Below are 15,546 nucleotides of genomic sequence, written 5' to 3' on the forward strand. Positions count from 1 at the left end.
ACTGTTTAATTATTGTTATATTTGTTATGGTGCTCTGTGACTGATGATCTTTGCTACTGTTGCAAAGATTTCAATTCAGTGAAGTCTCAGATGATGGTTAGCATTCTGAGCAATAAAATGTTTTCTAAATGAAGGTATGTATGTTGTTTTTTAGCCATAAAACTATTGCATGCTTAATGGGCCAGAGTGTAGTGTAAACATAACTTTTATATGCACTGGGAAACTGAAAGTTTTGTGTGATTTGCTTTATTATGATATTTGTTTTATTGCTGTGGTTTGGAATTCAACCTGCAAAATCTTTGAGGTATGCCTGTAGTTTAGGGTGTGTATGTACTTATGTTATGCAAACTATATAGTGGATATGTAGCACTGGGAACTCGATTCAGTATTCTGCTTAACAGTAATGGAAAAGAGTATAAAAGAATGTATATATGTGTAGTTGAATCACTTTGCTATATAGCAGAAATTAACACAACATTGTTAATCAACTACAATAAAATTTAAAAAAAATTATACCTGGAAAACAATCGAGTGGTTTTATAGCGTATCCTATTAGTGTCTTTCCTTCCATGATTGTCTCAGAAGTGTATTCTGTGCATTCTTAATCTTAGACATGAAATCCTAGAATATGGTAAGAGGAAGAAAACCAAAAATCCAGTCATGACAAATGAGATTTGCTCCCATTCACTATGCATCAACTGTTTTGGTTTCTTAAAGTTTGGGAGAGATTTTCTAAAATTTGTTAGTAAGTTCCCACCCCTCTCCCTAGGATGGGAGACAGGAAAGGGAAAAAGCTGGATCCTTACTTTGGCTACAGACTTCTTGCTGTAGATCCTGTGCTACTAATTTATTGACAGAGGTTTATGTAAAAGTCAGTTGTTGTAGAAATTAACCTGTGCCCTCTGGTGGGGAGACTCTTCTTGATGTGCCTTTTGTTTCTCGCTTGTCTCCTTAGGCGAGTGGCAGGAGCTCTTCTCGCGAACAGGAGCTGACCTTTCGGTCTTACGTGCTGGTCGACTCAGCGTGCAGAAATCTTCAGAGCCTGGCTATGGCGGTGGCTTCTCAGAACGCTGTGTTGTTAGAAGGGCCGATTGGATGTGGCAAAACTTCCTTAGTTGAACATTTAGCTGCAATGACAGGTAGAAGGAAGCCCCCTCAACTTCTCAAAGTCCAACTTGGAGATCAGACCGACAGTAAGGTAACTAAGAAATGGCAGATTTTGATGGGTGAACATACTTTGAATATTTGCTTTAAAATGCTATTTTTGCTAAGAAACTGTAATTAACTGGTATTCCTCGTAACAGAGGGGATCTTGCTGTAAAACCTCAGGTGCGCATTATAACACTGTAGGAGTGTGATGGAGCTCATCTCAGAATGTGGCACGGTACCTCAGGGGTGTGGTCTCAGTAAGGACTTCACCTTCTTTCTGCAGATGCTGCTGGGAATGTATCGCTGCACGGATGTCCCAGGGGAGTTTGTGTGGCAGCCTGGGACCTTGACACAGGCCGCCACCAAGGGACACTGGGTCCTTCTGGAGGATATTGACTACGCCCCCTTGGACGTGGTATGTCATCCCCACAGTAACGCGCTAATTTCTTGTCTTCAGATTGTGTTAATAGTGATTCTGGGGCATTATTTAAACAACACAGGTTATTTCATCAGAGGCGGTATGTTGATTATCCACCTAATCTATTTGAGTTCTTGGATTACTAGGCTGATCTCTTGTTTGATAGAAAATCAGTAAAATTCTGCTTGTCCTGTTCCCTTTAGTAGTCGAATGTGTGATCAGTTTTGCAGTATTTTTTTTCCTCCTTTAGTTGAGAATGTGATCAGTATCACAGCCTTTCTAAGAACAGGCTCGGTGGGAAACATCTCATGCCTGTTACAGGTACACCGAGAACTTTGAAGCCCACTCCCCAGCCGTGGCATCTGTAGAGCAGTGAGCTGAGGACTCAGGAAGGAAGAGATGATGTCATAAGTGCTTGCTTGTCTTTGTTCCATTAAGGAAAATAAATTGGATGTGTATTTCTGACTTTTTAAAAAGATCACTTTTCTATGTGTGTGAAATTTAGCTATGGAGGCAGTTCATGTTTCTTCCGTATTCTGTGAACTATGACATCCTCCCCTCCCCCCACCCCCCACCACCCAATTCCAACCCTAAAATGTATTGCAAAATGAAGAAAATCTTTCTGTGGGCAGATTTTCCCAAGATTGGTTTTAGTTTTCTTTAATGTGAACCCTAAAGCCACCTCTATATGGACTTGACCCTCTTGGATTGGAGAAAGAGGAGAGAGAAGGAGAGGTGGGAAGGTCTTTGGGTTTAGGGAGATATGAAGGGGAAAGAGTGGCCATAAATGTGTGTGTCTTACAACACATGCGTATTTTAGAGTCTGAGGTAAAGATGTAATGGGGTTATTGGCCTAGTGTTACCACTATGTTCTAAGATTTTAATGCTAAGTTTTATAGGGCTGGAACTTCGTTTTCTTGATAAGCCCAGAGCCAGGGATGACTCCTACCAAGGAGACTTTAAAATGAAGCTGAATTATAAATTACAAGGCCAACTTAAAAGTATTTATTGAGTCTTAGCCCTTTCTACTGCTCTCTTTCCTGGACAAATTTTTTAGACCTCAGGATACCTGAGAAGTCATTGGGATTATGAATCATAGAATTTGAGCTGAAGAAGTTAGATGAACATGAGGGATTTTCCACTCAGGTCATAACGAAGCTTAGACGTCTGTCCCTGTCCCGTAGCTAAGTACATTCTTTGATGGCCACGTTCAAATTCAAGACCGAACTGTTGCTTTCTGTCTTGTTCTTACTTGTCATTACTTGGGTCGTGTCTAGTACATCAGAAAATTCTTTGAGTTCCATTTTGTGTTCCATTCCCCTTTTGTTACTACATTTGATTTCAGAGGGTATGTTTGTTCAGTTGATTATGTTTTTAAAAAACTTATAATAAAGTTGTGTTTACTCAAAAATATGCCTTCCCCTTTATTATTTTGTTATTTCCAGAACTCAGCTAATAGTGAACCCATTACTATTTCAAGGGAGCTTTTATAGATGTCATTCAGGATTGTTGCTTTTTGTTTCAAGTTTCATTGTTACCTTGGAGTTGCCCCTCTATTATTTGCCCTTTCTACTCCTAGCCATGAACTAATGAAGCTTAATAAAATTATGTTGATATTTTAGAACCCTCTTTCTTGGCTCTTTGTTCTGCCTACTTTGTTTTTCAAAACTTCGTCCTTAAACTCCCATCCCCTATATCCATATGTCTAGTCCATACTTTTCTCAGAAAATGTCTACTTAGATTCCTTAGTGGGTGCAGGTTTAGGATGTTCAAAGTGAACCTTGTCTGCCGGTTTCCCAGAACAACCTTTCCTGCCACGGAAGAGCCAAGCCAGAACTTTGCTGTCCACTTCCTCTCGTCTCCCACTCACTGAGACCGATGCTGCTTAGTACTTTTTCCTTATCTCTTCCTCTGTTCCCTCCTGGCCTGCTGCCTTAGGACGGGGCTGCTTGCTTTGTCTCTAATCTGATTTGCCATCTTGCCTGTGTTACCTGACTGGTATGTTTTTTCACTTCTTTCCGTCCAGGCTGGCTTTCTTTCAGTTTATCTTCCTTATTGTTGTACAGTTCATTTTCTTCTTTTTTTTTTTTAGTCCATTTTCTAAAATATAAAATAAAAGTTTTTTTCTCCTGAATAAAATCCTCTCAACCACTCTCATGAAAAAGTTCAAACTTCTCAGCACAGAAGAGCTTTTATTCTCTTGTCTCTGAAGCCTGGTATTTTTTCACAACTTCACGTGCACATTCTGCCCTAACCATCACAGAATCTTCTCATGCCACACGCTGAGGCACGTGTGTTTTTATTCATTTTAATATTTTTGCCTAGAGTGATCGTGCCATTCCTCTCCCACCAAACTGGACTAGTTCCTATTCAACTTTAAGACTCGGTGAATGGCATTCCCTCCGGGGTGGCTTCACTGCCTTGCTTCTGATCCACTCCACACTCACCGACAGCCTGTCTCCACGTGGCGAGTTGTTCATCGCTTGGGGTCACAGCGGTCAGGCTGTGTGGTCATTTGCCAGCTGCCTGCCATTAGACGCCAGGCCGTGACGCCTCAGTCGCGTCTGGAGTTCTCGTGTCTTGCTTGATTCTGGTCCATAGTAGGCACCCAGTGGATGCTGGACGAGTAAGTTGCTCTGCCGGAGTGTAGCTGACTCCAGTATTCCCACCTGCTTTGACCCCAGTTTATGCTCTGAGAAGTAGGGTTTCCTTAAGTATGGGTTTGTCATTTGGTTAGAGGGCTGGTTTTGTGTTTTTTTTGCTACTTCTGTCTCTGTAGCTTTGTCCCTGGAATTTTGTGATTTAGGTTTCTGTGCTGATCCCTCTCTTGGAGAATGGAGAGCTCTTGATTCCTGGCCGAGGTGACTGTGTGAAGGTGGCTCCTGGATTTCAGTTCTTTGCAACCAGGAGGTATGTCCTATTAACCCTTTTGTTTCCACAATGCAGCCTCTTGCTCACGAGTCCACATGCTAGAGTGCTGAGTACACAAGTCCAGGAACAGAGTTCTCTGGGCCTTTCAACGAGGTTAGTTGGAACAGATCCAACCTTCTCATTCCTGATTGTTTTTCATGGAGGTAATTAATTTAGAAAATAAAAGTATTGTTTTTTTCACTTAGAAATAAGTAACCAGTCTTAAAAAACTTGTTTCCATGTTTTCAAACATAAGCAGAAATGACAGTTGTCAGGTAGCCTGGGTCTGAGTCCTGACACTGACTCTTGGTATCTGTGTGTGCCTCGCTTGGCTGATTCTGGTGGGACCAGTAATGCCTGCTTCACAACTTGGAGTAAGTTGTAAAGTTTCGGTGAAATGACTTGCGCTCAAGACCTGTCACGTGGTGAGTGCCCAGCCATGATGCTGGCGCTGATGCTAATGAAGCCATGCAGACGTCAAGGCAGTTTAAATAAATAAATGAAGATGAGCATCAACAAGGGAATAAAACCTAAAGAGACTTATGTATATGTCCCTATCTACATTTTAAAATAAGGCAGTGACTTATTTCCTACTGCCTGACTACCTGAACAGTTTCTCCAGGATCTTAAAATGCCCAAGAGGGAACCTGATGCTACACCGTGTTTAGTGATTATGTTAGTGCTCACTGTACCTCTGTGAACATTCACTCCCAGGTGGAATGCAGAGCTGATCTAACCGTCCTCGAGGAGCACCTTGCTAGACCCTGTTAGTTTTAATAGAACCTGTTTTTATTCACAGTGACAGTGAAGTTCTTTCCTGGAAAGTCCTGAGACCTCATACAAGGATGTCACACCAACTGCAGTTCATTTCTGGGTTTTGCCATTTGTAGTCATAGTTGAGTGAGCAAGAGACATTTTTCTTTCTCTTCCTTATGGTTCTTCTTTGCGGTTAGAGGAAAACAAGATCACTGCTCCCTCAGGGCAGTTGTTATGAGGATTAAATTAATGACTAAAGTGTAAGCCTGTGGCTTGCCCAGAATATGTGTTCAATGAATATTCCTTCCCTTCTGGGTATTTAAATAGTTTTAGGTACTGTAGCTTTTGGTGAATAAGCAGTGAACTTATTTTTAGTGCTGTGGGTCTTGGTTTGTTTTCTTTCTCCTGAAGTGACATCTTAATGAAAACATGTTTTTGAGATCAAAATGCCTAATAGGACTCTTTGCAGTAATTTGAAAATAATTTGGTTAAAGCCCTATTACTCTCCCCAGGAAAACAGTCAAAGCTGAGTCAGTGGCAGCGTTTCATTGTCATCCTCCCTGTAAGCCTAGCATGATAGTTTCTTGACACCAGAAGGAATTGTGAGTTTTATTCAGATGTGACGCAGTATATAGCAAGGGATAACCAGGAACAGCATTCAAGATTAAAATTTAGCAATTTTGTGCGACTCTGCCTTTCATTTTGTAATACAGACTCTTGAGCTGTGGAGGAAATTGGTATCGACCGCTAAATAGTCATGCTACTCTGCTAGACAAATACTGGACCAGAATTCACCTGGATAATATGGATAAGGCAGAACTGAATGAGGTATGTGATCATTTGAAAGTATCAGTGCTTCTCTTTACTTTTCATTTATATTAGAAGTTCAGTGTTGTGTTCGTTCCTACTATACAAAGAAGTGAGTCAGCTCTGTTGTTTAGTTTAAGTCGGGTTCAGCTTTTAGCAGCCCCGTGGACTGTAGCCACTGGTCTCTTCTAGGTCCATAGGATTTCCCAGGCAAGAGTCGTGGGTTGGGTTGCTGTTTTCTTTTTCAAGGGATCTTCCCAACCCAGGGATCAAACCCATGTGGCAGGCAGATTCTTTACCACTGAGCCGCCAGAGAATTCCTATTTTAAAAGTTTCAGACTTACATGTAGAGAGGAGAAATAGCCCAGTGAGTCACAAAAAGACTCACCGCTCTAAATGTAACAGTTAATGTGCTAACATTTTACTATTTTAACATCATTTAGTACTTTTCATTTGCTAACATATTTGAAAGCAAACCTCACAGCATTTCACCCTTAAATACTTTCATGCATCTCTAAGGACATTTCCATATGTAACCACAATATTGTTATTATAACCAATGAAATGAATAGCACTTAATTCTCAGATCACATTAGAATTTCCCCTGTTGTCCTCAAAGGATCTTTTTATTTTTACTAAGTTGATTGTAACTAGTATCTTTCGCAGTTAACAACTCCATGTGCATTTTCATCTGGACCTTAATGGAAACTGAGATGACTTAATTTAAAGGCTTTATACATCGGTTCACTTTGTAGCATCACTGGTTCTCTGGGATCCCTACGCGGTGTGCCTCACTCACTCTCTCCTCTGCATCTACCTTCTCGCTTGGGCAGCTTTCTGTCTCCCAGCAGAAAGCTTTCGACAGTAGCAAATAAAGTATTGTCAGTGAACATTCCGGCATGGCAGGGTCACTTGCCTCTTTCTTGGTGTAAATTTTTACATAAATAAGTGGCACCAGACAACCGTTCCAAATATTTTATCTGTTAATAGCATTGAAGTGTTTATTAACAGAGGGGTTTTCAGAGGGCGCCGGTTACTGGATCGCCCTTCATGTGATCTCTCAGAACCCTGGCCTTGCTGGTGTGATTTCTGCGTCTCCACGGCCTTGTGAGTTTCGGCCTCACTGGTTCTCGGCCGTGCGCTGTGTGTCTGTGCGGCCTTCTCCCCCTCTCTCGCTGCGCGCAGCTGGGAGCTCCTCCAATAACTTGCTCAGCTTTGGTGTCCCCGGCATCCGTTCCGTGCCTCACAATTCATGTGTTTGTGGTATTGCTCTGACATAATACCCCTCTTTTTTTTTTTTTTTTTTTGCTGTTGTAGTACTTTAAATGTTTTGTTTTCAGACATTTAAATATTGATAAGCATATCATGTCAGATTGGTTTATCATGTGATATTCTGTTTACATTTTGACATTTATGGTAATAACAAAAGATTTTTTTGTCTTGAGGTAGAAAATGACTAATTGGTTGGAACATATAAATCACTATTCCAAAAAAAAAAAAAATCACTATTCAGAACTTTTTTCCCAAATAACCAAGCCCTGCTAAAGTGTTAAACCTGTTTTTTTCAAGTAAAAATAGCTTTTTTCCCCCACCATGATCATAAGTATACATGTTCATATGATGGAATTACTCCTCAGCATTAAAATAGAATGAACTACTGATACATACAGTAATGTTTGGGTGAATTTCAAAAACATGATGCTGAGTGAGAGAATCCAAACCATGTGCTCCATCCTGTGTGATTGCATGTCCATGAGAAATGTGAAAGCAGAACTGTGCTGAGTGGAGTCAGGTTCAGGACTCCAGAGGCGGGGTGGTGGGGAAGGCTGTGACCGCCAAAGGGGCGCAGGGGGGCTTTTTTGTTCTGTGGGTGACGGAGGTATGTGTTTTATGGTAGCCGCGGTGCACAAACGTGGTCAGTTTTGAAAGTGTTCCTTCTATACACAGAACATGTTTATTCTCTCTTTGAAAGATCCACATGTGTAGCAAATAAAATGAATTTGTTGATTTTATTATTCACTTCTATCTTAATTTTTAGTACATTTGAAATACTAAAATTTTGTAAACTCTTCCAATTTAAAAAAAAGGTAAGAAATTGAAATCTATGAGATCTGAGACTTAAGGTGACACTATTAAAAGATTTTGGTTCTTTATCTTTGTAAATATGTGGACTTTACCTCTTTAATATATATAAAATATGTTGATATTTCCTATATTAGTGTAAATTGGAATCATGATATACTTCTTAAGCTAATTTAAATATATATTAGCTAATAATATTTCTAATACATATGTGATATTTTTCTTCTCAAGTAGACTTAACAAATCCATATCATTAATATTGTAATATTATGGCCACCAAGTATTAATACTGCACAAAATTCTTAATAGTCGTTGAAATGAATTGGACTAGATCTTTTGCTTTCTAAATTCTACTGTCTGATAAAAACTTTTTATCAGGACTTAACATTAGCTCCTTTTGCTATGTTTTGCTTTTAAAAAAACTTTTGTTTCCTTTCCCACTGAACTGTTTCATTTCTGCTTTTGGCTGAGAAATGACTTAATGACTAGAATTGTCTTTAAAACAACTGGAGTACATAGTACTTGAAATGCATGGGCTTTGGATGCCCATGTTGTTTGAGACGTCTTTCCCATCAAGCTTCTGTACCCAAAGCTGTGTGATAGGTCATGAGATTGCTAGATAACATTTCTGGGCAGGAAGAAGTCATAGTCTTTGGGGGGTTGGAGGTAATCGGTGAAGGTGAAAGTTCTTACACTTGCTCAAGGTGACAGATCTCCTAGAGAAATTCATTTTTGGTGTGTTTTTAAAAATCACTTTGCTGCTAATTTTTTTTTTCTGCTTGTTTTCTCCTCTGTCAGGTTCTTCAAAATAGATACCCCAGCTTATCAGCAGCAACCGATCACCTGCTTGATATTTACATCCAGCTTATTGGAGAGAAGCCTCGCTTTCTGAGTGAAAGTTCTGTTGGAGGGGAACAGGCACCAGAGGAGGCTCCAGAACCAAGACTAGAAAACAGGAGACTAAGCCTTGAGGGAAGAGAATTGTCTCTCAGGTACTGGGCTAAACGCTTTTGGGTTGGTGTTTTAAAAATTGCTTCTCTAAGAAGTTCTTAGCCTCTCAAACTGAATGGTTACAAGAAGTCTGATTTTGAAATTAGACGTTCTCAGTCTCTAATCTCTTTGAGATCTATAGTTACCGAATGGGAAGGCTTATGAAGATAATATGTTAGCTTTAAAAAATAACTTTTTTGTTCTTACAGTTTTATTGAGCTATAACTAACAGCTCTGTATAAGTTTATGGCATATAGGATAATGATTACGTGCATATGAAATGATTACTACAACAAGTTGAGTGAACCTCCATCATCTCACAGATACTAAGTCAAATAGTAAAAAAAAAAAAAAAAATTATTTTTCTTGTGATAATGTAACAACTTTTCATATATAACATACAGCAGTGTTACTTATACTTATCATGCTATACATTGCATCCCTAGGAATTATAATTGGAAGTTTAACAAATAACTTTAAAAGTTGGCAGTAGTGGAAAAAGTTGGAAAACTGCTGACATAGTTTTTTCACTGGATGTCCTTTTGTGACAAATGGGGTCGTAAGTAAGATTTTGGGTTTTCCTGTATATAGTAAATTCTGTTCCTTTGAGCTACGTGTGCAGTAGTTGACTTGCTCTTTGAGAAATGAGAATTGGGAATGGGCAGCTCCCCATAGGTTTGCTCTGAGAGTTAATTGATCCTGTCTTTTGCTACCTTGTCTGGTATGGATGGGGGAGAAAGGAGTTATAGGTTGCTTCCTGGTAGAGGTAAGGAAAGTGTCCACTCATACTTTTTCTTGACCTGATACTGTTTATATTCAGTTGCCAGAAAAAGGGAGAGTCTTTCTGGTCAGAAGTTCCCAGACCTAAGTAAACTCTGATACCTTTGATATCTTTGACATCTTTGACCTGTGGTTTTTTTATTTCTTACCTTTTTTTTTTGTTTGTTTGTTTAAAGGGATCTACTTAATTGGTGTAATAGGATTGCCCACAGCTTTGACAGTCTGTCTTCATCAGCATCGTTAAATATTTTTCAAGAGGTAAGACAGTCTTCCTGCTTGTTTTCTCCGTGCTCTGCAAGGCTGCTCATTTCCACTGTTATTTTCTGTCTCTTGACTTATTATCAGAAAGTTTTTCTATGGTGTAGGTACTGTGTATATCCTTAGCTAGTTAAAACTGAACTAAAGTTGTCTTAGAGCTAAGTGAGCATGATAAATGCTTTGTGACTCTTGAAATGGGTCACCCCGAATTTCAAATAAGTCTAGTTTGAAATAGAGTAAAATAGATGCTAAAATTAAAGCTTAAATGAAAGGGAAAAATCTCCCAGGTGGTAATACTATTGTAAAACAAAAAGAGTTTCTAAGATGTTTAGTATTAATTTCTGTGTATAATTTCTTAGTCTATTTGACAGATTTGTATTTGTCTGATGCCACCACTTGCCCCAGCAGGGCCTTTTTAACTTTAGTCCAGAGAAATGTATGTGGGTTATAAAGTCTGTTCTTGTATGCTGGGCTGGGGGGAAAGTGTATTGTGCAAGAGGGAAGCGCTGTTGAATTACAGCTCTGCCATCTTCAATAAGAGCAGAGAGATTTATTTCCACCTGGTTAAGAATAAAAGTGGTACCGCCCGAAGATCTTTGGGCTCTTAAAACATTGACCCGTTTTGACTATAAAGTGTTACCCTGTCTGTCAGCTAGGATTGAGGAAAGGATAGTGACCTGTTTTGGTGAGCAGTATCTCTGGTGAAGTTACTTTAAGTAGAAAGAACCCTGACTCAGAGCACACACTTAATGAAGCCAGACCCTGAGGTGGAATGTGCCAGTCCTTTAATCTCCTTCTGTCCAGTGATGTTTCCCTCCCGTCCTCCTACATTTCTCATCTTCCTACAGACAATCTTGTTTTGTACTTTTAAAATGAAACTGGTGTGGGGAGGATCTTCTTTAGTCTCTATTTCAGAATGTTATAGTGTGTGTGTGTGTGTGTGTGTGTGTGTGATAGCCCATAAAATTCACTCTTTTAAGGTGTACAATTCAGTGTATTTTAGTATATTTACAGAATTATGCAACATCACCACTAAGTAATTCTAGAACGTTTTCATCACCTCCAAAAGAAGCCCCATAACCATCGACCATCGTGCCTATTTTCCTTCTCTCTGCAGCCGCTGACAATCACTAACCTACCTCCTGTCTACAGATTTGTTTATTCTGGACATTTCATATAAATGAAATCATACATTAGGTGACCCTTTTATCTTCTTTCACGCAGCATATCCTCTTGGTTAATCCATGATGCAGCATGAGTCAGTACTTCATTCTCTTTATGGCTGAATCACATTTCATTGTATTGATAGACCACGTTTTGTTTAATCACTCATACGTTAATGGATATTTGGGTTGTTTTCACCTGTTGTGAATAATGCTGCTGTGCACATTTGTGTACAAGTATTTTATTAATGTGGGCTTCCCTGGTGGGCTCAGTGGTCAAGAATCTGCTGCCAGGCAGGAGACGCAGGTGCGATCCCTGGGGCGGGAAGATCCCCTGGAGAAGGAAGTGGCAGTCCACTCCAGAATTTTTGCCTGGGAAAGCCCAGCCCATGGACAGAGGAGCCTGCTGGCCTGTAGTCCATGGGGTCACAAAAGAATTGGACACTACTTAGTGACTAAACGGCAGCAACATTTTATTAGTATAGAAGCAAAAATGAGAAAATACGGGAAAACAGAATGGTAAAAACTATTCTCCCATTCAGAGACTCCCCTGTACTATTAGGACCTTGGTGTATCTCCTTGTACCTCTTGGTCTATGCGTGTGGAATGAAGAACTCTTTCCTGGGTTAGAGCCACGCCCCCAGCCCCTCATAAACCCCCACATGACCTTGTTGAAGAGATCAGGCCAGGTGTTGTACAGAACGTTCCACCTTTTGGCTTTATCTGGTTGCTTCTTCGCTGTTTTGACACCAGCTGGTGTCCTGCGATTCAGTCCGGTCCTGATACTGACTACCTGGGGTCAGTGTAGACCACACAGGTTCACGGCCTCAGTCCTCCACGTCCCGCTTTAGACTCCAGCCGCAAGTATTGGAGGCCCACCCACGCTTAGGACCAATCGGCTTTAAATTCAGGGGTTCCCACAAACTTCTCAGGTACAGTGATCGTCTCATAGAATTCTTTGGAAGCTCTGTACTTACTGTATAGGTTACAGTTTTATTGTTAAAAATTACTCAGGAACAGTCAAATGAAAGCGTCACAAAGGGCCCGATTTCAGGGATCTGAACACAGGCACACCTTTGGAGGCGGGGCGTGCCGCCCTCATCATACGTCCTGCTGTCCGCCGGCCCCTCCACCCTCTCCAGGTGTTGGGGGCGGGAGTGTCGGTGCTCCTGTTCGTGCTTGGTCTTTCTGGCCTGGCCACTTCCTCTGATAAACTAAGGGCGGGCTCATCTGGAGTTACCTTGCTTAGCGTAATAAACGCAGTAGGGCCCAGGAGGACTCTAGTGAGTAACAGAAGACACTCCTCCCTGGTGATTCAGAAGTTTTGAAAGGCTATGTAGGAATTAGGGGCAAACACCAGATAAATCCTTACTACAGCAGAAGACATGTATCTTGGCTTCTCAGCAGCGGCTAAGTACTGGGTTAGGTTAATGACAGTATTCCTTTATTGCACACCAAGAATTTCCCTTTACAGCTCAAAAGTAATCTTTTGGTGTTATCTCCGCTGTCTGAGAATCATTTTCCCCTACACAATCATATACCTACCCAGGGATTAATGCTAATTGCTATTTTTGCCTGAATTTTGCATTTGCAAACTCAGGGCTGTGTGTGTGTTTTCCTAATTAACCAATATTTTGATAATAAAGCCTTAATGTTTTTGGTGTCCTGTCTCTGTTGTGGTAACATTTTTAAGTCTAGGGTTGGTACCTTATTTGTACTCCCCCTTTAGTCCTTCTTGCAGAAATGTTCCTGCTAGATTTTATATTCCTTCCTTTTGTGGCCTGGACAGCAGTGCTCTGTCATTAATGTATTATTTAAAAAGTCAGTTGCTATCTGCCTTGATTACTTTAATAGGCCCTGGACTGTTTCACTGCGATGCTTTCTAAGCAGACAAGCAAACTGAAAATGGCAGAAGTCATTGGAAGCAAACTGAACATTTCCAAGAAAAAGGTATGTAGTGTTATTTCTACTTCCCTCTTGAAAGGAACTTGCGATATTTAGCTTACTTGCTGGTCTCTGGCCCTTACCTAGAAAAGCTTTTGCAAAGTTGGTAGTTTCATTGCTGCCTCTCATGGACATAAAACTCACTATCTCTTGGATAAGTAGTTCTCACTGTGGTCCACATTCTTAAAGTCAGCTGCCTTGCGTTCTTTCTCACACGCATGCCTTACTTTCCAGTGTTTAAGGAGCCTATTATTTTGTAGGTTGTAGATTCAGGACTGGAACTTTGTCTTAGCAAATATTTTAATAAGCCTTCGCATTTCCAAAGCTTCAGTTCAGTTTGGTAACTTAGTGGTGTCTGACTCTTTGTGACCCCACGGACTGCAGCACGTCAGGCTTCCCTGTCCATTAACAACTCCTGGAGCTTGATCAAACTCATGTCCATCGAGTCAGTGATGCCATCCAATCATCTCATTCTCTGTTGTCTGCTTCTCCTCCCACCTTCAATCTTTCCAGCGTCAGGGTCTTTTCCAATGAGTCAGTTCTTTGCATCAGGTGGTCAAAGTTTAAGTTTCAGCATCAGCCTCAGTCCTTGCAATGAATATTCAGGACTGATTACCTTTAGGATGGACTGGTTGAATCTCCTTGCTGTTTATGGGACTCTGAAGAATCTTCTCCAACACCACAGTTCAAAAGCATCATTTCTTTGGGGTTCAGCTTTCTTTTTAGTCCAACTCTCACATCTATACGTGACTACTGGAAAAACCGTAGCCTTGACTAGATGGACCTTTATTGGCAAAGTAACGTCTCTGCTTTTTAATATGTTGTCTAGATTGATAATAGCTTTTCTGCCAAGGAGCAAGTGTTGTTTAATTTCATGGCCGCAGTCACCATCTGCAGTGATTTTAGAGCCGAAAAAAATAAAGTCTCTCACACTTTCCATTGTTTTCTATCTATTTGCCATGAAGTGATGGGACCAGATGTCAGGACCTTAGTTTTCTGAATGTTGAGTTTAAAGCCAACTTTTTCACTCTCCCCTTTCACTTTCATCAAGAGGCTCTTTAGTTCTTCTTCACTTTCTGCATAAGGGTGGTGTCATCTGCATATCTGAGGTTATTGATATTTCTCCCGCAGTCTTGATTCCAGCTTGTGCTTCATCCAGCCCAGCATTTCTCATGATGTACTCTGCACATACGTTAAATAAGCAGGGTGACAATATGTAGCCTTGACGTACTGCTTTCCCGATTTGGAATCAGTTTGTTGTTTCATGTCCAGTTCTAACTGTTGCTTCTTGACCTGCATACAGATTTCTCAGGAGGCAGGTCAGGTGGTCTGGTATTCCCACCTCTTTAAGAATTTTTCACAGTTTGTTGTGAAGAAAACATAGCTGAAGAAAAATTACTTTGATTTTTTTTTTTTTAGAAGTATCTTTTAGGAGTGCAGCTTTTTCTTGACTGTGTTCACTTTATGTAGGTAGATAGAAGCTTATTTGAATGAATAAAATGTACTGTTAGGGAACATTCATAATCAGTGTTTTTAAAAATGGAAACTTGAAAATATTATAAACTAAATGCTAACTTGCCTATCTAGGAAGCCAAAAATGCTTCTTAGTAGAGGGGGCACAGTAAGCCTCATGATTTAAGTGTTTGAAGAGTATGCAGAATTTTACTCAGGTGAATCTTTTCCCCTCCCATAGGTGGAATTCTTCTGTCAACTTTACAAACCAGAGATTGTGATCAACGAGCTCGATGTGCAAGTGGGTCGAGTGCGGCTTCTACGAAAACAAAGCGAGGCTGTCCACATACAGAGGTAATCAGGGCTCCAGACGGAGCTGAGCACTGTGGGGTCATTGGGAACTTGGTGGAAGGAGCATTTGGTCCTGACCCTTTTCTATGAGTAAAGCATGTGTCTGAACTGTGATCTCTCCAGTATGCTAGACAGTAAGGAGCAGTGACTTCCCAAAATGTGTTCTGTGAAACTGGATATTAGGAGGCGGAGGGAGGTGATGAGGGTTGTTAGAGATCTGGGACTAGCAAAGGTGTATCTTTGATTTTATTCATTGTAACGTATTTATTTAGTGAAGTAAGCATCACTTGGAAGGCAGGCTTGGTCCTAACATTAGCCTGTTAGTGCTTTGAAGGCTGGAATTTTATAAGTTTCTGAGATCTAGTTACCATTTACTAAATACTTGCTGTATCCCTAACATTGTACTAAGTGCTGTTTTGCATGTTTTTGCATGTGGGTATAGTAGTCCTCTGAATTAATGTGTGTGTTAGTGCCCTTGGACTCTCC

General features: G+C 40.5%; 1 protein-coding gene across 1 annotated transcript in view; it reads left to right on the forward strand.

Moving 5' to 3' along the window:
* MDN1 (midasin AAA ATPase 1) overlaps positions 1-15,546 on the forward strand; it is a 135,355-nt gene that overhangs the window by 17,060 nt on the left and 102,749 nt on the right. Inside the window, exons 6-13 of the mRNA XM_061131721.1 lie at positions 956-1,198; positions 1,433-1,564; positions 4,374-4,477; positions 5,947-6,061; positions 8,921-9,114; positions 10,069-10,150; positions 13,168-13,263; positions 14,951-15,063. Coding sequence (XP_060987704.1) covers positions 956-1,198; positions 1,433-1,564; positions 4,374-4,477; positions 5,947-6,061; positions 8,921-9,114; positions 10,069-10,150; positions 13,168-13,263; positions 14,951-15,063 — 1,079 coding nt within the window. The remainder of the gene's footprint in view (positions 1-955; positions 1,199-1,432; positions 1,565-4,373; positions 4,478-5,946; positions 6,062-8,920; positions 9,115-10,068; positions 10,151-13,167; positions 13,264-14,950; positions 15,064-15,546) is intronic.

This window comes from Dama dama, chromosome 28 (genome assembly GCF_033118175.1).
Source record: "Dama dama isolate Ldn47 chromosome 28, ASM3311817v1, whole genome shotgun sequence".
NCBI lineage: Eukaryota > Metazoa > Chordata > Mammalia > Artiodactyla > Cervidae > Dama > Dama dama.